A 24,896-nucleotide genomic window follows, 5' to 3' on the forward strand; every position below is an offset into this window, starting at 1 on the left:
CGAGAAGGATTTTACATTCTATAAGATGCACTTTAAATCTTCTTCAAATGATAGTTGAAGAATGTTCTTATTCTTCAAGAATGACATTTGGATCTCAATCGGTCAAGAAAAAAATTGTATCAAGAATGTTGTATATTGAGGCCACAAGTTGTATGTATTTATATTCTTTAACTTTATTATTTGTATGTGTTTTGTTTCAGGACCACTCGGAATGTAGCAAAGTTATTTGGTACAACAATGGTGGATGGAAATTAAGAGACAACTTCATGAAAATTGAGATTCACCATACCAAAATATCAAAATATAACAGCATGAAACAAGAATGGGAGTGAAGATTCTTTGATGAATTGTATTCTTATAGAATGAAGATTTTTATAAGAATGACTTACTATAAAGCTTGTATTTTTATAGAATGTGGCAAAAATTTTAAAAATGATATTGTATTTTTATAGAATGTGATAGTAAAAATAGTTTTTTTTGTTTATTTTTGGACCTTAGATTCTTCAATAATATTAATAATAGATGATTATTCTTTAAGAATGTTGTTATTCTTCAACTCATGGTTAAAAAATTAGTTATTATTCAAAATGTTCATTCAATCAAAAATGTTCATTCTATTAAAATATGTATTTTAAACTCTTGGTCCACATTCATCCTTACATCCGCACAATACTTATCATCCACGTTATAATCTAGCCCTATATATATATATATATATATATATATATATATATATATATATATATATATATATATATATATATATATATATATATATATATATATATTAATGAGGATTGTATGCTTACCTTTATTACAATGCTAATATATATATATATATATATATATATATATATATATATATATATATATATATATATATATATATATATATATATATATATATATATATATATATATATATATATATATATATATTAATGAGGATTGTATGCTTACCTTTATTACAATGCTAATTTGATATATGATAATGGCACTTTGACTCGTATGGTAAACTTAGCTCCTTGTTAACGTAAAGCAAATATCCACCAGATTTCCCAAAATAAATTTTTGATTAATATTCCAAGAGAATATACAATTTACAACGTACCCTTTATAATCTAGAATACATAAGCAAACCAAGTCACCTAGAAACAAAAAAAACACCAACCAAGAAGTTTCAATTTACTAATCGTTTCTCTTAATTTCTTTAAATGTAGCTTCTAATGGTTGCTTAATCCCGACAATCCATGTATGATTCAACTAAACAAGGATATATATTTGGATCAACTATCCCATAAGTGGACATTTGGAATCCTCAAAATGTTAACAATATGACACCTTTAGTATTCTTTTATATATATATATATATATATATATATATATATATATATATATATATATATATATATATATATATATATATATATATATGTGTGTGTGTGTGTGTTTTTAAATCTATTGAATATACCCATAAACAACAAATCGAGGTACAACCAAGCAGGATCATAACGGGATATGTGTAAATTATTTTAAAATTTTTAAAATATTTACAAAAGAGTCAGGTGGGCTATATATATATATATATATATATATATATATATATATATATATATATATATATATATATATATATATATATATATATTAAACATGGACGCTTTTAGGAATAGTGGACATCCTGTTTTTTTTTTGGCAAAAATGACCCATAAGTTTTCATATTTTTAGTGGTTAGGATTTTTTGTACTAAAGTTTGGTATATTGGCAATTTGATCCCTTAAATCTATACTAATAAAAGAGTAGCTCTTTTGCCATGTGTCACCATATTATACATTTTAATTAATGTGTTGACACTTGTCAATCTATTAGTTTTCCATTTTAAATTTATTAAACCTCCTTATTAATGTGATTTTATTTTAAATTTTAAATTTTAAATTTTAAATTATTGTTTTCATTAATTCACAAATAAAAAATATCTAATATATATTAAAAATTAATTTTATATATTTATTTGAATCAATGATTATAATTTTACATAACTAATAAAAAATATCTCTTAAATTAATAATTTATTTAAAATAACTTATTAATAATTTTGAGTTTTTACTATAAAAGTTTGATTAATTTTATAACCGTGGTTCCCACGGGTTATAAACTAGTTATTAATAGAGGTGTAAAGATAAGGATGAACCTTGATACGTGTCATTTACACGTCGACTCCATCGGTTTTGCCTTATCTTCCCCCCCCCCCCCCCCCCCCCCCAAATTGATTTTTAACACCGTTTGGATTTGTGTACATGGTCACCGCCCTAACGTTCTCTCATCTCCCTATAAGCGTAATCAATAACCAGTCTTTCCAGAAAAACCTACTCCTCCACCCTCTCTCTTCCATTACGTCTCCACCTATCACCGCTCCCTCCACCAATACTATTCTTCCACTTTCAATTGTATGTACCCGTCTTCCGTCTATACCGTCACCAGCAACCCACTGTTGGTGCATCGCCTGTGACACATCCCCCAACGCACCACCATCGACTCCCCTTACTGTCACGGACCATCGGCTTGGTCGACACTAGATTATCACAATCTCATAACCCCCACTACTCGCCACTATTTACCCCCACCAGCACAGCTATAGAAAAACTGAAATTGGAGGGTTTCTAGTATGGTTACTTCGCCATTGGGTCTTACGTGCATCGAATGGAACGAAACCCTTGTTTCTAGGAACGTAATAGGTATCTGTTTCGTTTTCCTTTTTACTAATTTTCTTTTGATTGGTTTCTCTTTAACTCCCCACCGATGGAACTGACATGGACGATGTACATATGCTTTGGTTATGGACCCATTTTCTGATTTTCAGATCAAATTGAAGTTTGTAAAGAAATGAAAGTAACATGAACGCCTCTTTAATCCAATCGATTATCGATTGCGAATGTGGTGTGTTTCGAGTTCTTCTCGACCAATTGCATCAGCTGTGTCTCTTTACCCTATTTCTTGGGTTTGCCCGGTAACTTCGATTCACCAGATGTACCTCACACCGCTTTCTTTATTCTTTTATTTTTGATTAAATCGATTGTCATCAGGACACCTCAATTTCTTGCAACTCCATCGAAATATCAGAGATGGTCGACAACATATCAAATATTTCAATGGCTTATTTACTTGAACAAAAGAAGCTAGAAGATTATTCATTATGATTTGAAGCCTGGAAATGTCCTTTTTGATGAATTTGGTGTTGCAAAAGTAACTGATTTTGGACTTAGTAAGATTGTAGAGGATGATGTTGGATCCCAAGGCATGGAGCTTACTTCTCAGGGTGTTGGAACATATTGGTGAGAGCTTTTATTGATTTTATTTTTTGTTATATATTATTCTTATTATTATTATTATTATTATTATTATTATTATTATTATTATTATTATTATTATTATTAAATGGTGAAAATCTGTTGTGCTTTTCTGTATTTTGCCCCTTAGTTGATTGGTTAAATTGATAAAATTATAAAACTACAAGTGCCTTTCTGTGTTTTTTTTAACTATTTTAGGATCAGATTGTATTTGGAGCATATGTATTTGTTTTTGTTAATATAAAATCAGAAGATAACAAGAGATTTTATATCGATGATTAATGACTTATTTATTGCATCTCAGGCTAACTCAAAAACAGAAGAAACTGCGTCATGTGTAGCACTATGATGATTTTATCTCTACATGAAAGCTAAAATCATCTCTTTTGTAATATTATACAGAAATTAACCCTTGCTTATATTTCTTTGTGTTGTGACTTTTGTAGTCTCTAGAGCCGTAAAGATAATCTTGCCACATGCCAAGTATGTATAACTTTTTTTCTTTTTTAAATAAATATGCTCTAAATATCTTTAACAATGATACAGTAAGATTTAAATACAATAATAAATATGTAAAGATCATCTTAATGATGTTTGTCGCAGTTGGAGCTTGAAGCTACAAAGTCAAAAATTCAAAAGTGGCATTCTGCATTTAAGAACGACTCCTACATTACAACAGGTTTTTTTTTTCTTTTTTTTTTTCTTTTTTTTTAAACATATTTCTTTAGCTACCCTCTTATAAATAAAAAGAAGAATTATGGTTATTGATGATATTTAACTAATTTATTTATGCATAACCTAAAAATGTTGTCACTTATCTCCACAATTTAAAATCTTCTGAAAAATTACTTAGAGATCAGGTTAACCAGTAACATCAGTTAACTAATAAACTAACCATGGTTTCTGAATTCTAATTCATGTTTTTTACCCTATGTTTGTTCAGCTAGAAAAAGTAAAGAAAAGGGAAGTTGCATTTATAGTAACCATTGTAAAGCGGGAACACGAGATATCATATTTAAATGTTTTTATTTATTTATTTATATTTTTTTTTAAACTATTCATATTCAGTCTATAGTTTGGGATTTAAGATCACAACTCAAGCCTCCATCAATGCAGGTATGTAATTACTTATTCTTCTATCTTCTTGTGTTTTTTTTTTTTTTTTTTTTTTTAATTTTAGCTATTACTCATTTTTGGATAGATCCATGTGTCAATATATGATTGTGTTGAAATTGAAGGGCATACTGATGTAGTATGGCATCTCTTGAGTAATTCCATAGGGAAGGTGTGTAATTTTGTTTTATTTCCTCTTTATATTATCTATTACTCACATTGTACAACAGTTTGACCATTTTGCCATATGGGTGCTCGGTAATATTAACATCTCAAAATTCTTACAAGTGATTCCATTTTCTTTCATTTTTATACACATTTATATTCCAATAACATATTATCTAATACATATTGTCTTTTATTTTCAGCCTAGATGACAGTCCGTGGGATGGGCGTGACATAATTTTCTTTCCTCTACAATAATTAGAGGATTATTCTAATAAGGCACCAACTGTGAGATTTGTATGTCGTCTGTTCCACCCAAATAGTAAGTACAACCATAACTCTATAAGAAACAATTTATTATTTTTATGATGTTGCTGCTATTCTCACCTCCATCTAGGTAACTTTCTATGAATTTTTTCCCTGCATTATATTAGTGATATACTCATGGGTTGTGTGTATAGAAATGGAAATTGATTTATTAATTCATAGAAAGTAACTTTCTATGATTTTTTTATCAATTCCCAAATATCAAATGGTTAAAAAGTTAAAAAATTTATAATTTTCAAATGAAAAAATTACCTAAAATATTAGGGTTTTTCTTTCATTTACTCTTTTTTAACTACAATTTGTCAATAGTATGATGTTATTTTATCTTATAAAAAGTAAAATAAATAAATAAATAAATAAATAATATTAACAATATAAATTTATATTTTATTAGTAGATAAAGAAAGAAGCATAGAGATTTCCTACCATGAAACCTCAAACTGAAAGGCAGAAGTTAGGGGCAAAATGGTCTTTACAACTTAATGACAAGAGAAGCTGACCTAGCACAAGCTGTTAGACTGATTCTTTTATAATTTTATTCCATTGTTATTTCTTTCGTTATACATATATTTTAGCAAAAGGGTGATTGGATCCATTCATTGACTGGGGGTTTTAATAGGAATTTAATACATACAGGTAATGAAGTGAGCAAGGCTCCACAGATACAAAGGTTGGTCACACCATCGACATTGCAAAGAAAGAGGGCAAGATTGGCTGACAATAAGAAGAGGATTGGAAATGCTGAGCCTACAGATTACCATCTATTACTGCATAAACACCTCCGTATGCATGGATACTATTTAAGAGTGTTAGATCTTGATGTAACCTTTTGTTATGTAAGTGAGTTTTGTGTTCAGTTTTCAGTTAAGATTATATGCCCAACAGTGGATAACATGTTGGATTCTTGAATCTCCTTCAAGAACGAGGCTCATAAACACTTAATTAAAGTCAACACCAACGATTCCTTTTCCATACCCTTCCTCTTTTCTGTTTCCAAACCAAATCGCATTCCATAGTTAACTATTTGCTAGAAAATTAATATTTTGTACAAAATTCATACTCAACCCATCACATTCTGTAAACAAACTATCTATGCAAGAATATCTATATAAGACATACCAACTTACCATGTAATCCTCTCTATCGATAACAAGCACAAAGTTGTCAAAATGATCGGAGGTGTCCAAATCCATCCCTGCAAAGTGGGGCTCTTCATCTGGTTAGTGTTATGGTAATAAACAGGTGTGTAATGAACTACCCTTATCTCGACAAAAGTGGAAACAACGATTATAGCTGCAATTATCGACATACGAATTTAGAAAGAAAGTTCAAATATCGGAAAAGATGTACCTTAGACACCATCGTGTTAAGAAGATATAATCGAAAAGACAATAATATCATTGTGTGCAAATTGTAATGCACATGGACTATATATGTTACTATACGGAATCACAGTACGGACAAGACAATAATACCATTGTGTGCAACATGCACATGGATTATTTGAATAATTTGGGCTTGAATTTTTTCTAATTTTTTTATTTTTTATTGAGTGGAGAATTAGAATCTATTGCTCATATTCTCGTGAATCAAGATATGGTAGAAGGCTATAATAAAATTTATTTAGTTCATTCGGAGGGCAGTTGAACTAAAAAAAAGGTCCAATTAAGACCAAAATTACAAAGTCGAAGGTTTAGTTTTCAAATTTTCAATAGTTTATTAAACTCGAGGACTATTTTTATAATTTAATCAAACGTAATATCACCTTCACACGTGCCAAGCAGCTTCAACCACCTGGCAGTGTGTCATCCCATGACTCCGCTTGGCTCGCCACCTCTTGAATCTTGATTACGTGCGCTTTCTTGCTCGTTGACTACTCCTCCGTAGAAGTTATCTACTGATTCACCCGGCCTCTTCTCCCACACACTTCAATCGATAGAAAAAAACACACTTGTTATTCCTCTTTATATCAATCGCTGATGTCTTCAACTTATGCCACCGACGGTGCCGGAGCCGTGAATACTGAGATCCCGCCGGGAAAACCCATGTCGCTGGAGCAACAAATTCTTGACAAAGGGTCTCAAATGTTGCAGTCCTTAAGTCCCATCAGGCAGATGAGCCAACATGCTTGTACTTTTGCTTTGTACAGCCATGACATGTCTCGTCAAATCGAGACTCACCACTTCATCACGCGACTTAACCAGGACTTCCTCCAGGCTGCAGTTTACGACACTGGTGACTCCAATGGCCGTCTCATCGGTATACATATCTTTTAGTTTCACGTTAAGTAACTATGTAAGATCATAACTGCGTATTGAATTTAAGCGTTTTAATTTGGCAGGAGTGGAATATATAGTTTCTGATACTATCTTTGAAACGCTGCCACCTGAGGAACAAAAACTCTGGCACTCTCATGCCTACGAGGTTTATTCAAATTAAACCACTTTCATTTCACACATGAATTCTTTTAAATATATGTATTGATCATAAAAAAATGTTTTCTTCAGATAAAATCTGGTCTATGGGTTCACCCAAGAATGCCAGATATGATTGTCATGCCGGAGTTAAAAAATCTAGCCAAAACTTACGGCAAGTTTTGGTGCACATGGCAAACTGATAGAGGTATGATTAACTGTTTGCTTGAGTAAAGGAAACGATAAGGATTTTAATTTTTTTGGTTGACTGTATTTAGATCATTGGATGGGTACTGTGTAGGTGATAAACTTCCATTGGGCCCTCCATCGTTAATGATGTCTCCGCAAGCGGCGGAGGATGGGGTGGTGAAACCAGAGTTGGTGAAGAAGAGAGATGACAAATACAACTTCTCAAGAGATGATCTGATGAAGTCGAGGATTGAGATTCCGGAATCAGAATGGATAAACCCAACAGCTGATTACTGGAGGCAGCACAAGAAATGTTTTGAAGTGGACGTAGAAAGCACGGATATGAAGAAACTGTGTGCTTTCCCTTAAACTGAATGGTTTGTACTCGACTTGCAGATGGTATAGGTGTAGATTTCTTTGTAATAAACCTAAAGGATTATACCCTACTCCTTTACACAACAGTATAAACATCGTATAAACGAATGTGTTGGCACCTACACAGACAAGACAAAGTCACATACTGAAAAGAAAAGCAAACACAATCGAAAATGAACCGAAAAACAATTAAGGTATATGTCTGTCATATGTATCTGCACGTGAGCATACGATTAAGGTTGTATGTCTGTCACATGTATCTACACGTGAGCATACTATGAAGGTGTTGTTATTTCAATATTCTCTCTCAACACCTGCTTCCACTAGGCCCAATATGTTGCAGAATTCAACCAAGTATGTAGGCTTTTTGTAAACAAATCTGCAGCTTGTTCTCTGGTGTTTACATATTGTAAATCAATTTCTTCTTTAAGAACCTTCTGGCGGATAAAATGATGGTGGATTTCTTTATGCTTGGTCCGGGCTAGAGGTGGTCACGAAAGATAGGAACCTGATACTCCGCATCTTGATTCATACTGTATCTTTTAACAGTTAAAAGAGCCACACTCTCTTCAGCTGCCATTGCAGCAGCAGGGTACTCGGTTTCGGTTGTGGAGAGGGACATAGTTGGTTGATGTTTGTTGCACCATGACACAAGACTTGATCCAATCATGAAGACATAACCAGTATTGGAACGTGGAGTGTTCATGTCACCAGCATAGTGAGCATCACAGTAACTGATAACATGCTTCCTGATTTCCTCTTAAACATAATTCCATGGTTCAAAGTTGTCTTGATGAATCTCAACACTCATCCATCAAGATGAGGTTTTCTAGGATTTTGTATGTACCTCCTTAGGCCTCCAAACACAAATGCAATATCTAGCTTTCTCAGGGTTGAATAAATAAGGATTCCCAGGGTCTTTTTATACATCGTAGCAACTTCAAGCTTCCTGTCTGCACTTTCATAAAGTTTTGCATTGGTATACATAGGAGTCGCAACCGATTTGCAAGTGATCATCCCAAATCACTTCAACAGATAAATCATATATTTTCTTTGGTGTAGTACTATATCTTCATAATTTACTTCTAATCCCAGAAAGTGATTCAGCTTTCCAAGGTCTTTCATGTGAAACCTTGTACACAAGTTTTCTTTTAACGGTAAAATTTCATCATCAAGGTCTCCCATTATTATTAGGTCACCGACGTACACTTGAACAACCACCACTTTGTCACCAATCGCCTTCACAAATAGGCTTGCATCTGCCATTGTTAGAAAGAAACCATTATGCTCCAGGAACTCAACAATCTCCTCAAACCATGTTCGTCGGGGTGGCTTTGTCCATATAGTGTTTTCTTCAGTTTACACATGTATTGCGGATGAGTTTTACTTTCGAATCCCTTTGATTGTTCCGTGTGAATAACATGATCTATATCTCCATACAAAACGAATTGCTCACATCCAGTTGGTTCCATCGTTTGCTAGTTGCTAGGCAAGAAGAACATGTATGGTGGTTAGATTTGCTACATGGTTGAATGTTCCTTCATAGTCCAGTCCAAATTAATATGAGAATTCATGGGCAACGAGTCTGGATTTAAGACTCTCCACAGATCCATATGCATGTCGTTTCACCTTGTAAACCGCCATTTACACGAGATGGGATCAACACCTTCGGGATTAGGAACCAATTCCCACGTTTGATACTTTCTAGGGCATATACCTCCTCTTTCATAGCCGTTATCCATTCTGGCACTTCACAAGTTTGGTCATAATTATCTTGTCCCTATGCTACATCTTCCATTATAGTTGAATTAGCATAACGGGGATTTGGTTTTCTTACTCTAGACGATTCACTTATATTTGATACTCCAAGGTTGTTGTCATTTGTCTCCACGTGAAATACACCTAACGGCCAAGGTTGTTGTGCATAGACTTGTGCTATCTTCGTCAACCATTGTTTCACTTTCATCTAAGATAAGGTTAACCTTAGAAGACTCCAAATTTTCTTTCATTGTTTTCGAGTCTGGCAAAGTCTCACGATTAGTTGACCACCACGAGGATGTTTCATCAAAAACGACATTCCTTGAAACATAACATTTACCACTAGTTAGGTCATAATATCTCCATCCTTTTCTCTCTTGGAATAGCACACTAAAATGCAACAAACAAATTTCTTTTCTAGCTTGTGAAAAAGATGACATTATTGGGGGGATTTGATTAATGACATATGCAACTGTCTTCATAGCCTCTACCTAGAACCTTCCAAGGACATTTCTGTCATGTATCATGCTCCGTGAGATCTTAGTTAGGTGTGCGCTTTTCCTTTCTAAGACTCCATTCTTAGTCAGGTGTCTACTTTTCCTTTCTAAGACCCGATTCTAATGTGGGGTATTAGGAAACATTAGCTGTCTTCTAAGGTTATGTTCTTTTAAATACTCAAAAAATTTTGCATCAAGGTATTCCCCTTCATTATTAGACCATAAGCAACAAATGGCTTTCCCAATTACCTTCTTAGGGCATCCATAATGCATTGAACTCTATAGAGTTCAATGGAGTGACACGTCATCATTCACTATTCCATACAACTTTTTTTGATTTTTATCCCACAATGCATTAAACTCTACAAGTTCAATGGAACATATTAAAAAAATATTTAGTTAAAGATTTAAATACTTTCCTTTTTCCCATTGAAGAGTTCAGTGACCATTGAACTGCAAATCTATTGAATGTCAAGGTGGCATTTCACAATGGTGGAGTTGTATCCATTGAATGACAAATAGGCATGACACCTCATTCAACTCTTCCATTAAACTCCCCATTGTGGATGCTCTTAGATTCAATCTTGAATTCTTTTTACTTACTAAAAGCTTCAGATGTCTCCTTCAATTCATAAAAATATACCCAAACTTGCTTTGAAAAATCATCAATAAAGGCTATGATATACTACATACCTTAAATAGGTGGTTAGTTTATAGCATCGAACACATCGAAATGAACCAACTCTAACAGGACCTTTGATTGGAAGCTTGATTTTTCATAAGGCAGTTGTTCGGATTTAGCAAAATGACAACCAACAAAAACAAGACCCTTATTCACCTCAAGATGTGTCAATCCGTTGACCATCTTCTTCTTCATCATTAACTCCATCTTGTCATAACTCACGTGACTTGAACATATATACCAAAGATCTACATTATAATTCTTTTTCGTCTTATCCACATACGTCGTTTCAGCGGGCATCACATAGATTAACTATGCACGATGTTCACATGTTATTGGTTGTGATAAGGTTTTGAAATTTGTGTATACCTTCATGTCATTAGGACCCAACAACACATATTGACATGCTCTAGTCAATTGTAACACTGAGGAGTTTTTCTTTATTCCTGGTACATGATATATACCTTGTAATAACAACTTTTTCTTGTTATCTTTTGGATAGAAGTTAACGTCAGCAACATGAGCAATTAGAGGTTTGGAATCATCTATAATTACAACTACCTTGCTGTCTCTACATATGATTGCATTTTGGATGATCACTTTCTCCCCTGCCATATGGTTAAAGCAACCTTAATCAATGATCCACTCATTTAACTTACTCTTTTGTTTTCCAGTTGTAGCATGGACACCTAACACACTTTCTTCTTTTGCAAAGAATGCTTTAGCATCTCAAGGTTCTTCTTATTGTGTGGTTGTTGCATTTCCCTCTTTCGGAGGACCAACTTTTACAATTATGAGCCATCTGTCCATGATGCCCACATTTGTAGCATTCAAATAGGAAAAGCTTATTTGAATGGTGACTTTTCTTCTCTCCTGATGATTCACCTTTTTCTACCTCACATTGCTTCTTATCACCTCCATGGTTTCTGTTTATGTCCCCATATCGTTTTCGTCCATGGTTGGGTTTGATCTTTCATTTGCCTTTACCCATGTATAAAGCTTCCTCTTCTGTCTTGATAGATACACTACCCTTTTTTTGCCAATGCTTCTTGACCGACAAGTAGGTTTTTGAACTCCATAAGGGATGGTTGTGTACGCCATCCTTGTATAGCTACTACAAAACTAATAAATTTTGGTTTTAAACCATGAATAATTTTTTTTAATCTAGATACTCTAATATGAGCTTGAGGATTAAGCTTTGAGATTTTCCGACGTATGGTTTTAATCTTATGGAAGTGTTGGGTATAATAGATTGTGTCATTGGGCTTATATAATTAGTCATTTTGTATTCGGTATTGGGCCTGTCCATACTGTGTCATTAATTAGGGTTAAAGTATTTAGAGTGCATGCATGCACCATAGTTAGTATCGATTAGATAACTTTTTATTGTAACCCTAGCACACCTCTACAGTAGCAATTCTTTATAGAGTTCTTCTGAGGTTGAATCTTTTAATCATTTGACACATTGTTGATTCATCATGTGTTCTTACTTTACTTTGTGTTTATTATACTTGTTTAGAATCTATTCGATCTATAAGAATTTTAATCCTATCAATTGGTATCACAGAAGGAGACTGTGTAAATCATACGCATCTCTTATGTTTGAAGAAATCATTAGGGTTTCCGTTATTATCGAATCTGTTGGATCCCTCATTTCTTTGTTGACGCTACTCTGTGATTTTGATATTACCCTAATACGTGATTCTTAACAGGTCCAGAATATCAAGTCAACATGTTGCACGACGATCTCAAACAACATAGGATCAACCACAAGAATTTCGATTCTATATCCTCACAAGTATGAAGTATGGGCTCTTCATTTTGAAGACTATGTTCTTGGCTCAGAAGATCATGGGTATTTGATCTAGGAAGCTATTACTTTGGGTCATTTTGTTCACTCTGAAACCAAAAGAACCATTAAAACTCAAAAGGAATACAACCAATTGCTCATCAATGTGAAGGAGGTTCCCCAGGATAAGAAAGTCAAACTCCTCAGCAATATCAAAGCAATGAGGGTTATAAGGTTCGCTCTACAGTCTGATACATTTCGCTTGGGGAGTTCTTGGCTCAAAGTTCACTGGAAGGTGTCTGATGGTGATCAATGATGTGTCACAGATGAAAGGCTACACAACTGATGGTGGATATGAGGGAACAAAGGAGAGAAGAGATGATAAATGCTTTGCAGCAAAACCGGTCTGTGAGCAAATCAATGAATGTGATCAACTGATCAAGAAGGTAAATTCCATTCTCAAATCTCTTAAAATACCCATATCTAACTATGAAATAGAATTAAATGATCTAAAATTTACCTTTTCTAGTATAAGTGGTAGCTTAAAACAAACCCGTTTGGCGAATTCTAACCTAACTGATCAAATCAGCAGGATATCATCCAAGAGTGATGAGCGAAGGATTTGGATAGAAAAGATAGAGTCGGAGTTGCCTAGATCTAAAGACAAACACATTTATTTTCAGGGTCATAATTTAATGCTTTTGAAACAAAGGAATATTTTTTGTTTAATTGCTAAACGACTATATTCTAATATTACCCAGTTGCATTTAGATTGTGAAATTAGGAAAAAAAATCACATAATGATCTTGCCTTTCCTTGAATTAAAGGAAGACGAAATTGATGCCGAGTGTTAAAAATGTGAATCTATTGTCTCTTCAGATGAAACCTCAGATGCTTGTAAAATTGGTCTGGATAAAATTGAATCCTTTATTAAGTCCAAACACCATAAGGACATGCTGAAAAACTTAATTGATGAGAATGACAAGTTGAAAATAAAGACTGAAACCTTACAGAAATTTGATTCATTGAGTTTTAAATTGAGTTCAAAAAACAAAATCAATGTTGAAAGTACATCTGAATTTGATGAGCATAGTGACATGAGTGAAATATTTGTGGATGATGAGGTCGATACTTCCAAATTTGTTAAGAACGAAGTTGAACCAGCAAAAGTCCTTATCTCTGAAAATTCAGTTGAATTTGCTCAGATTTCTCAAAATTAACCAAAAACACTAAAAGCGAAAGCAACTGTTTTTTTCCAAAAGTCCAAATTGTACCAAATCAAGTGTTTGCCACTAGTGGACTAGAAAAAAAAATCATACTATCGAACTAACGTCCATTGTTAACGAAGACAACAAAGATAGCTATGATGAATTCTTCTGGTCCACACCAATTGATAATGCAGATGAAACGAAGGGTCTATTTGAAAGAACCTCTTGGAGAGTTAAAGGTCGATATGTGGCAGAACCACTGAACAATCGTTCAACATTTGAAAAGGGTAGACCAAGTGGTACCAAGGAAGTTCAAAGAAAACTCACAATGGAGACAAGCAAATCTCCGATAGTAAAGAAGGAAACTCAAGAAAGCAAAGTGAAACCAAGAGTGGATATTCACAAATCCTCTAAGCAACTTGCAGAACAAAAACGTCAGAGGAATCGAAGATACTAGAAGAATCTCAACGAAAGGAAGCGGTTTTGGTAATCCTAAAACTCTAGCTACGTTCACAAAGAAAAAGCTTCCAATCAAAAAGCAAAAGCAAATTCGCAAGCGAATCCCAAACAGTGTTCACACTGTCATTCATGTGGTCTACAAAACCAAAAGGGGAGTTTCGCTCACAAATCATCATCTTCTAAGAAGTTCATTGAGAAACCCAATTCTCACCATTCTCAACCTATGAAAGCTTCTGTCAAGGATGTCAAAGGAAAAGGAAAGTTGATCTTAGATTCTCAAGTTCAAACTAAGAAGTTGACAACAAATCCTAGGAAAGATAACAAAAATTTCATCAAAAATCAAAAACATGATAAAACGAAAATCAAAGTTTTCACAATAAAGAAAAAGGATGAAACCACCTTAATTAAACGAACTTATATGGTTGATCGCTCAATTGCTTTTCTGTTTTCTGTATAAGGCTCACAAGGACCCAAGCAACTTTGGGTTCCTAAATCTGTTTAATTTTTGCAGGTTATACGTGACGAGCAGTTCGACGACGAATGGTACATTGATAGTGGCTGCTCACGTCACAAGACGGGAAGGAAGGAAGAGTTGAGAGAGTTTCGGGCTCTCAAATATGGTGGATGTGTAAAGTATGGGAATAACTCCTTTGGAACAATTAAAGGCTACAGGATGATTACAAATGGAGATTTCTCAATCCAAAAGGTGGTTTATGTGGAAGGATTGCAACACAACCTAATTAGCGTTTCACAATTAGTTGTGGGGACTGGCTTAAAGGTATCCTTTGATGATGAAGGATCAGAAATAATAGAAAAGGAAACGAAAGCAGTTATGTTGAAGTCACATCAAAAAGGAGAAATGTATTCGTTGAACTTAAATCCAATACGAGGGAAGCCTACTATTTGCCTTCTAACAAAAGCTCACACGGATGATAGCTGGCTATGGCACAAAAGACTTTCGCACCTCAACTTCAAAGACATCAACAAGCTTGTTCTTGGTGATCATGTACGAGGGCTTCCTCTCTTAAAGTTTGATGAGGATCATCTATGCGCTGCACGCGAAAGGAGGAAGCAAAGTCGAAAAATTCATCCAACTCTTGTAGACACAAAAATCATCGAACCTCTTGAACTTCTACACATCGATCTTTGTGGACCTTCTACAATCGAAAGTGTCGGTGGTAGTAAGTATATTCTTATAATTGTTGATGATTTTTCTCATTTCACTTGGGTGCATTTTCTTAGACAGAAATCTGAAGCAACTCCTAAGCTCAAGAACTTTATAAAGCAAGTGGAGATTCAACTGTGAAAGTTGGTTCGTAATGTTAGAAGCGATAACGGGCTGAAATTCAAAAACAAAGAGTTTGAAGAATTTATAGCTGAAAAGGGAGTAACACACAACTTCTCTGCTCCCTATACTCCACAACAAAATGGCGTAGTTGAAAGGCGAAATTGTTCCTTATGTGAAGTTGCACGAACGATGCTCAGTTTCGCTTGTTTGCCTTTATATTTCTAGGCTGATGCCATAGTGACTGCTTGTTTTACCTAAAATAGATCCATTATGAACAAGAGATTCTCTCTTACTCCATATGAAATTATTGACAAACGCAAACCTAACGTTAATTTTTTCCACGTATTTGGGTCCAGGCGTTTCATCTTCAATTCTAAGGAAAACCGGAATAAATTCGATGTGGAAGCTAATGAAGGTATATTTTTGGGGTATTCATTGAATTCTAAGGCATTTAGGGTTCTCAACAAACGCACAAAGAAGATATAGGAGACCTACTATGTCACATTTGATGATAACTATTTGAAGAAGATTCAGCAAAACGAAATTCTATCGGAGGAGATCTTTCCAAAGCCAAGTCCATTAACGGTTCCCATCTCAACTCTATATGATGAGTTTATGCTTCTTTTTGATGAACTAGAAAAAGCCATTTCTTCTGACTATAAAGCAGCAATCAATAAATAAGATGAATTCAAGTAAATCATCGACGATGCTATGAATGATATGGAAAACGAACCACCTAGTTCAAATGAACCTCCAAGTTCAGTCGAAACAACAAAAGAAAACACACCATTGCAGGGAGAGGGTTTGTCTTCGTCTTCTAACCCTAATGTGCCTTTCGAGGGGGAGCATCCATCTCCAAGAATTACCCATGCACATCCAGTTGAGGGGGAGCACTCTGAACCTGAGGGCGAATAGTCATCATCATTCAAGGGGAAGAATAAAGAAGCGAATGATGATTCAGATGTACAGTCTAAATTCGAAGAAGTAAATGCTGAACTGGATCCTTCTTACGATCCAAATTATCCTCCACTAATGAAATGGACCAGAGATCACCCAAAAGCTCAAGTCATAGGTGAATCGTATATAGGTGTTCTTACACGTTCTCAACTAAAAGCGAAGCAAAATGCTTTATACTCTCAAGTATAATATAAACACGAAGTAAAGTAAGAACACATGATGAATCAACAATGTGTTGAATGATTAAAAGACAACCTCAGAAGAGCTCTATAAAGAATTGCTACTGTAGAGGTGTGCAAGGGTTACAATCAAAATTTATCCAATAGATACTAACTATGGTGCATGCATGCACTATAAATACTTTAATCCTAATTAATGACACGGTATGGACAGGCCCAATACCGAATACAAAAGGACTAATTATATAAGCCCAATAATGCAATCTGTTACACCCAACAATCTCCCCCTTTGCGTCAACTGAGGCGAGAGATGCTTCATTCTTGTGTCTTCTTGATCGTCATGAAAAGCTTGGGAATCACAACAAGCATAGTCCTACGAAACTGAATGTACCAGCGAATCTTGTCATTAAAGTTCCTCTTCGTTGCTTCATCATTTAAGGTGCACTTGTTGACAATCTCTAAAACATGTTTAAGGCAAGATGTGGAGAACAAGTGTTTATCAGGAAAATTGAAAAGACACTTTTGAAAAACGTCGGGAATATCAGTCCCTCATTGAAACATCACAGTTAAATGAGCTGTATCGATCTTGCCTATGCTCATTTTGCTCATGTTGCTCGATTTCTCAATTGGATTCACTATAGGCTTTTGCTTCAAGACTTTTTCAACCTCAATATCGAGCTTCGACACCTCGTATATATATGAGACCAACATTCGCTTCAGATGAGCCAGAATGGGTTCATATTTTTGTTCTTCAGTTAAAAGAAGATTCAGCAACAGGATCCAATCATGTGGATTAAGGTTGGGCAGATCTGCAAGCGTGAACTCGTGAAAAGAGTTATCAGATCCCCGTGTTGCCTTGAACTTTGCATTAACGAAACTTCTAGCAACGAATAGGCCTGTGACCATGATTGTAGTTAATTTCTGAAGACTCCAAGTCAGGTAGTGTAGTTGGCCATAAGTGAGATAAAAGTCAATCAAGGCTTTATCCACTTTCGCGTCCGGTGAGGGAACATCTGCAATGGAGTCAAAGCAGTGAAAAACGAAAGCTCTTTTCATTATTGGCATGTCGAATTGATTATCCCTCATGTTGGCCTAATTGAACGAAGTCACCGGCTCCAACCAATATACGTTGCGAAATTCAACAACTTCATACATTAACTTCTCCAATGTCCACGAAGGAAATAGTGTTTTCTTGCATTCCAACGCATCTTGAGCTTTTTTCTCTAGTCGTTCTTTCTCCTGTATTTCCCTCGTAATTCGTTCATTTTTAGCTTCGTGTTCTCGTAACTTTCGTTTCAGTTGAGTCTCTTCAGTTTCGTCTTCATCATCATCGACATCCATTGGCTCTTTTCCTTTAGAACCCGAAGCCACATTAACCTTAGGTTCTTTTGACTTTGGATTTTCCCCTGCCTTAGAGGCTTTCTCTTCTCCCCTTGTCTCGGAAGGACAGGGGCCTCAGGAACATCCTCAATCTGTTTTAGAAGAAAGAAGGCAGGACGAAGCTTATTAGTTAAGTGCCTTCGACGGGTGATGGTCAAGATCGAATCGTGTGCTTCAATGAGATTCGACAGCAGGGAATTGACATTACGAACACATGACTTTAGGACCGCTCTTTCAGACTTGAGCTCATCACTTTCAGAGTTCACGTGCTTGAGCTTTATTGATTGAGCACGAAGTTGAGTTGTGCGAAGAGCGAGCTCATCCATGATTTTGATTTCGACAGCCAAATCATCTTGGAATTTTGTGAGCCTTGTAGAAACAGAAGAATAGAAGGAAGTGTTATCGTCAGAGATACCGGAGCGAAGCTTCTCCAATTTTTCGCGTTTAGACCTTAGTGAAGTGTTATCGTCAGAGATACCAGAGCGAAGCTTCTCCAGTATTACTTTCAGCAACATTGTTGAGATCTGTCATGAACACTTTCGTTTCTGAAATTAGTTTATCGACTTTTTCGGTCGCTTGAAGGTTTAAGAGGGTGGAATCTTCGACTACTTTGTTCGCTTTATTAAGATTTTTTGCATACTCCTTGACCGAAGTATCGAGCATACTTTTAACCGTGGCTTTAGTATATGTGTGGCTCTTGGAAGCAGTAGCAGAAGCAAGAAGTGTATCCAGCTTAGAGTTTAGTTCCTTGAGATGCCTCTGAGTGAGAGGAGCATCGTCATCACTATCTTCTTGAATGGAGAAAGGACTATAATGGAACGTATCAAAATCCAGTCCATCACCACTAAGATGGTCTTCAAGGGTGTGTTGAGGCGGAGGGGAAATAGGGGGTGTGGTAGAGGTAGAGACGAAACCTGAAGTCTTTTCCCCCGCATTCCATGCGTTGACATTGATGAGAGGTTTGATTGTGGTTGGGGGTGTGGTGGTTTTAGTGTAGATAGGTGGCGGCTGAGATGAAACTGGGATTGATTGTGTATTGACAAGAGGTGGACAAGGTGCGATGGTAATTGAAATAGTAGTGTGAGTAGGAGAAGGAGGTGGAGTTGGAACAAAATCTTTTAAAGGTACTTCTTGTTGTGGAGAAGGGGGAGGCGAATCACGACAAAGGGAACCCTCAGATTGAGAACGTTCGCTTTCCAAGCTTGTTGAAAATGAGTTGGGCTGCAGAGTCATTTTTTGGAGCTTTCAATTCTTAGGAGCAGAAGGAGCCGCACCTTGAATCTTTCTCTTCTTAGGGGTTAGAGCTTGAGAAGATGGACCTTCTGGAACCCCTTTCTTCTTATCTCCATTATTGCCTCCCTTTTTGGGTTTATTAGCCTCGTCTAAGGAGTGTTGCATCTCAGAAGTAAGCTCCCTAGGACTCGAAACAGGGAGCTTCTTATAGTCAGTGATAATTTTGCTAGCCCCCGAAACGCATATGTACATATTCTTCGGAATAGAGCCCACAAATAAGAACTTCGAATTATCATCGATCATGATCTTCGTCGTGTGGAAGGTGGCAATCGACAACATTAATGAGTCCGCCATCACCGGAACGTTAAATTTATCCATTGCACATTGCACCACAATTGTATAGAAACGGGCGCAAGAGATCTCATTGTTTCGAGATGAAGAATCCATACTCTGCACCAATTGAGCCCAAAGAATAGACCCATAATCAAGGTTAATCCCATGGTAGAGGCCATATAGGATTTTCATGAAAGATTTGCTAGCACAGTCGGATCCAGTTACTCTCTCAAATAAAGCCTTGAAGAGAAGAGTAAATAGACTATTCCATTGGAGTGGAAGACAAGACTTCTTGAACTTGATGATAGTGGTGAGAAGATCAGTATACCCCATTTGGTAGAACATGTCGAAGATCTGGGTAGTAGAGATAGACTCCGGATTCACCATTGAATCGACATAGGTTAGCCCTAGAAGAGAGCAAAACCTAATTTTTGAGACAGGGTGTTTCTTGTCATGAACTTCAAAGATGATCTTTTCCTCCTCCTTGGCGTACTTTGCAGATGAGAAATCCTTCGACAACAGTGACATTGGAACACACTCGACCTTGGTCAAGGAAATAACCAAAGGTGAGTACTTCAAGCACTCAACAATGGGAAACATGTACGCCTCATACTTGAACACTATTTTCTTATTCTTTTCATGTAAAAATAAAGAAGATATATATTGAGCTGAAAATTTCTAAAATGCATCTTCATACAATTTAGTAACAATGAAAAATCATTTTCTTAATGTTTTGATGTCGAAAAACTTGCCTAAAGACTCAATAAATTATAGATAAAACTTGGTTCTTCTGATTTTGGTAAAGAGTATTGATGTTACTTTGAGAATTTTTGCAACATGTTACAGAGGTTTTTGAATCAATATCTTTATGTCCCTCTTAATAAATGTTTTTAAGTGCTCATATTAATTTTTTTCTAGATTTATCGTGAGGAATAAGACCTTTGAACATGCAATACAAAACTAGTATTCACAAAAAGGTTCTATTTGAGCAACAGTTTTGTAAAAAATGTTAAAAATTGAAATATTGGAATTTTCCAGTGAGGTTAGATGGGTTTAAAAGCTAACTCACAATATAATATTTCAGAAAATGAATCTCAAATTTTGGTTAAGAAATGAGTGAGATATGACAGTTTAAAGTCGGGCAAAGTAAATGGCAGATTGCATGCATGATGATTGGATAGAAAAGTGAGTTTTCATCATTTATTTGAGTAATTCTTTTGAAATATTTTATGAAATCATTATCCATGCATGTTATGGTCATGTTTCCAGATATCAAATATATTTAGAAATCATAATTTACATACATGCATTAAAATACAAAAAATCTTATTTCTCAAGAACTCTTAAAAATGAGTTTTATGTTCTTAACTTGAAAACCTAGTTTTGTGTAAAGATAATGAACATCCAACCATGTTTTTCTACATGCATGGTGTTAAAACACATCCATGATGTTATAAAAGTAATTTTAACCAAAAGGAAACAAATTTGAAGAAGATGATGATGTAGAAGTTGGTTTTTGAAGTAATATGCACATAAAATAATAAGAAAATAGTAGAAACTTGCATGCATGATTTAGTTAGGTGCTTTTACCTTGATGAGCCCTTATGGATGATGGATAATTTTATGCAAAATGGTGGCTTTTTCTAGAAATTTTCATGGGTAAAAGGAAGAGAATGAATGGGGGGGGGGGTTTAGAGAGAAGAAAAGAGAGGAAATAGGGATTCTATCTCTCTGAATAGCTCATCTCTCTCGTCATCTCTTTGGGGTTATACTCCACCAAAATTGTCTATCAAAACACTGAGATGCATGTTGACTCATGAATTATCAATTGGCAAAATCTCTCTCGTAGATTCTACATCTATGTTCGTCAGTTTTAGAAAGAAGTGAGAGAGAAGTTTTTAGAGAGAAAGAAGAGATTTGTGTGTGTTGGAGAATGAGAGTGAAATGAGGAGAGGGGGACTATTTTTGAGGTGTAATACCCCTTTTTGATTAATTTTATTTTATAAAATTTTAAATTCTTTAATAAAATATCTCACTTTTTATATAAAATGTGCACTAAATTCAAGTTTTTATTCATAAAACCTTGATTTTTGATTTATAAATTAAGGGTAAATGTTAATGAGTTAAATTTTATTTTCCTTTAATTCATTTTCATAATTTTAATCATTATAAGATCATATTATAAGGTTCATAACTGTTTTTAAAGAATTTTTAAGGTTAAATTTCATAAATGTAGGTTTTAGGGCATTTAGGGTTTTTGAGAATTTATAAATCTTTGGATATCAATCAATAGAATCTTTGAGACTTCAATTTATCTTATGGCATTATAACTCTTTTATAGTTATAAATAATATTTGTAACTTATTTTATCGGTTTATTTGCATTCTATGTAGGGGTTTTCGAGATTAAAGTGAAATTGAGGAATCAAGTATACTAGTCCTAGCTTTCAACTTTGACTTAAGTTCCAACAAGACTCGTACCTAATTTCTACTACTAGGTCAAATGCATGATGTGTGTATATGATTCGTAAAAAGGTTTTTGAGTCAAAGAGTGACCCGAATATAGATAGTCACTATAGTTAAGTAGTTGTAGAATTCACATATCATTGTGAAATCTAAGTACATTATCCATTGTTTCTAATTGTTTCCAAGTTTATAGTAGGTTATAACTTAGCTTCTAGTTACTAAGTTTAGTATATGTCGTGCCTACACATGCAACTAAGTTTATCAAATCTAGAACTAACTCAAATTTTGACGGTTGTCACATATATGGTCTTGACAAATGTATGTCATTAGTGGATTATCATGTTGTCCTTATGTATCACCTTATGATTTGAATATTTCAAATTGATGAGATATGCAAAGTTTTTTGTAAGGCATGTTTGAACTCTAATTTGTAAGCACATGGTACATTGTAGAGAGTTCGTAGTATTCAAGTATCAACATGATATGATTAGGGACGTTATTTGGAGGTATGTAGGTGTTCCGGGTTTTTTCCCAAGAGAAGGAACTTGTGAACCTCTGGATTGATTTGCTCGAAAGAAATTCAACACTTAGAACAACTTTTGCTTTGTTTTTTAGGTGGGTAAACACACATGAGTGGTTCTAACATAGGTCTCGCCTCTTGTGGACTTCAGGAGTGAGGGACTTATTGTAACACCTATTTTTTTATAACTAACAATATTAGGAGAGGTGTAATACTTTTATGAGTGAAATAAATGGTTAAAATTTGTATTTTTCAAGAGTATGTGAAAGAATGAATATAAATTATGTGTTTTTGTGTAGCTTTGAGAATAGATAGTGTATACCTTTTCATTTAGAAGAATATAAGTAAAAATATATAATTCTTTTTGGAAAAATTAATGTAAAAAAAGTTGTAGTTGACTCGAATGAGTTTCAATTGGATTGATGTTCCGATGAATAAAGTGAGGAGGATAACATATTCATGGAGTATAATTACCGTTAACTTAATGGGTTCAGAATATTGATTAAGTCATGTCTAAATGGTGTTATTTGAAAGTATGTTGTTTTCATTAATGATGTGGTAATTAAATGATGCTTGGCATATACTTAATAAATTAATGCATGTAAGGATCTATGTAACATCCAGTTTCGAGAATTTTCTTATTTTGGAATGATGGACTTTAATTTAGTCAAGAGTAGGTATCCGGATTCAAAACGATAAAGTTTGGACCTCATTAGATGTTGATAATGTTGGTTAAAGTGATTTAAGCCACTGGATTGTGTATTGGAACCATAAAGAGTTAAAATGGGAAAAACGTGATATTCTAGAAATTTTGCATGTGTTAATGAATTAAGTTATGTATGCTTTAAGTCAAAAATAATTGGATAGAATCAGGGGGCTCGTTAATACATTTATGTGCATATAAAGATCACTAAAATTGGGTTCAAAACGAAGAACTTATGGCTATTTGAAGCTGAAAACTAAAAATTTGTAGAATTGTGATGAGGTTGCGAAGCACCTCTTTAAAAAGTGTGGGATACGTCTGGCCGATTGGGCTGTGTGTTTATAGCATTTTTTTGGAGTATTTAAAGGAAATTAACCCTTAGGGTTTGTCATTTCTCATCCCCCATCACCCTTAGATCATTCCCTGAGTGAAACCCTAGCCTCCTTTGAGTATTACGAGCTTATCATCTCTCCTTGAACCATTTTTAGTGATTTTAGGGGTGATTTAATAAAGCTTGAAGATCAATGAAATTTATTTGGTTGTAATGAATGTTGTTATAAGTTTTTATCCAACAAAGTTACTTCATTTCTTGACATTGGTAAGTATAAAGTTGATATCTTTCTCTTTAGTTCTGTAGATCTAGTTATATTTGGTTTTTAGCACTTTTGATACATTTTGTGGGTGCTCTTGGAGTTGAGAGGACTCCAACACCCTTTTATCACTTTGGAATGCTTCTTGAAGCTTATGGACTAGGAAAGTTATAATATTTTTCATTCTCAATAAGCCATGCAAGTTATATTGGTCTTTTAGGTCGTTTTGGTGTATTAAAGTTTAGATCTTAATAATCGGATGCATTAATGGATAAAGTTGGAAAATTTATCCTTTAATAGATTGTTAAGGACTAGATCTGGAAATTTAGGGAATTGGCTTAATGAAATAAGTCATTTTACCTTATGAATGTAGCATGGGCACAATACGTCTTTCCCATGCGCAGAGCATGTTTCTAAATATTGTGATATACACCAATTTTAGCTTTGACACCCAACTGTTTTGTCGTTTAACGAGGCGCGGTGCGATTTTCTGTAGACATGGCACACTTTTGTAGCATCTTGTGACTTTTTGAGTGTGTTTGACCTTGGGTAAAACTTTAGGATTTTGAGGTGATAGTTGAGGTGGCCTTCTTATTTAATTTCTAGGTTGTCTGTAAGACCTACCAGTTAGTATTTGCGTGCGATGGTGGTTTTTAGTCTATCTGTGAGGTTAGTATTCTCATTGTATTACTTATATCATGTGATGTATGTGAGTCGCTGCTGCCTTGGGGTTGCTGATAAACCAAATTAATGTATGTGAGTCGCTTATGACTTGGGGTTTGCAGATAACCCATGTTATTTTACTCGAGTAATGTAGGACTCAAGGTTGTTAATAACCCTAGTATGTAGTGTTTGAGTCATTGATGACTCAGCTTTGCTGATAACTCATAGTTGTTATATGTGTCTAGTTGTTTTGTGTTATATG

At 34.7% G+C, this 24,896-nt stretch overlaps 1 protein-coding gene and 2 long non-coding RNA genes across 3 annotated transcripts; all 3 read left to right on the forward strand.

The window, feature by feature from the left end:
- Nucleotides 1-2,285: 2,285 nt before the first annotated feature.
- On the forward strand, nt 2,286-4,571 carry LOC111891189 (uncharacterized). Its single transcript, XR_006183861.2, has 6 exons — nt 2,286-2,735; nt 2,861-3,332; nt 3,652-3,830; nt 3,951-4,026; nt 4,416-4,463; nt 4,549-4,571. It is a non-coding gene; the product is annotated as an uncharacterized LOC111891189 (long non-coding RNA).
- On the forward strand, nt 4,569-5,924 carry LOC111891188 (uncharacterized). The gene is made up of 3 exons (XR_002850103.3): nt 4,569-4,632; nt 4,829-4,947; nt 5,589-5,924. It is a non-coding gene; the product is annotated as an uncharacterized LOC111891188 (long non-coding RNA).
- A 768-nt stretch (nt 5,925-6,692) lies between these two features.
- On the forward strand, nt 6,693-8,855 carry LOC111891199 (oil body-associated protein 2C). Its single transcript, XM_023887272.3, has 4 exons — nt 6,693-7,211; nt 7,294-7,376; nt 7,460-7,574; nt 7,668-8,855. The coding sequence occupies exons 1-4, from the start codon at nt 6,932-6,934 to the stop codon at nt 7,922-7,924; spliced, it is 735 nt and encodes a 244-aa protein (XP_023743040.1). The 5' UTR covers nt 6,693-6,931; the 3' UTR covers nt 7,925-8,855.
- Nucleotides 8,856-24,896: the final 16,041 nt, after the last annotated feature.

Source organism: Lactuca sativa, chromosome 1 (assembly GCF_002870075.4).
Source record: "Lactuca sativa cultivar Salinas chromosome 1, Lsat_Salinas_v11, whole genome shotgun sequence".
Lineage (NCBI taxonomy): Eukaryota > Viridiplantae > Streptophyta > Magnoliopsida > Asterales > Asteraceae > Lactuca > Lactuca sativa.

What these genes read in the sequence shown, in the direction of transcription:
- LOC111891199 (XM_023887272.3), top strand. Translation starts at nt 6,932, where the DNA reads ATGTCTTCAACTTATGCCACCGACGGTGCCGGAGCCGTGAATACTGAG. An exon ending in CTCCAATGGCCGTCTCATCG is followed by an intron (nt 7,212 to 7,293) that starts GTATACATATCT and finishes TTAATTTGGCAG; the next exon opens with GAGTGGAATATATAGTTTCT. An exon ending in CACATGGCAAACTGATAGAG is followed by an intron (nt 7,575 to 7,667) that starts GTATGATTAACT and finishes GGTACTGTGTAG; the next exon opens with GTGATAAACTTCCATTGGGC.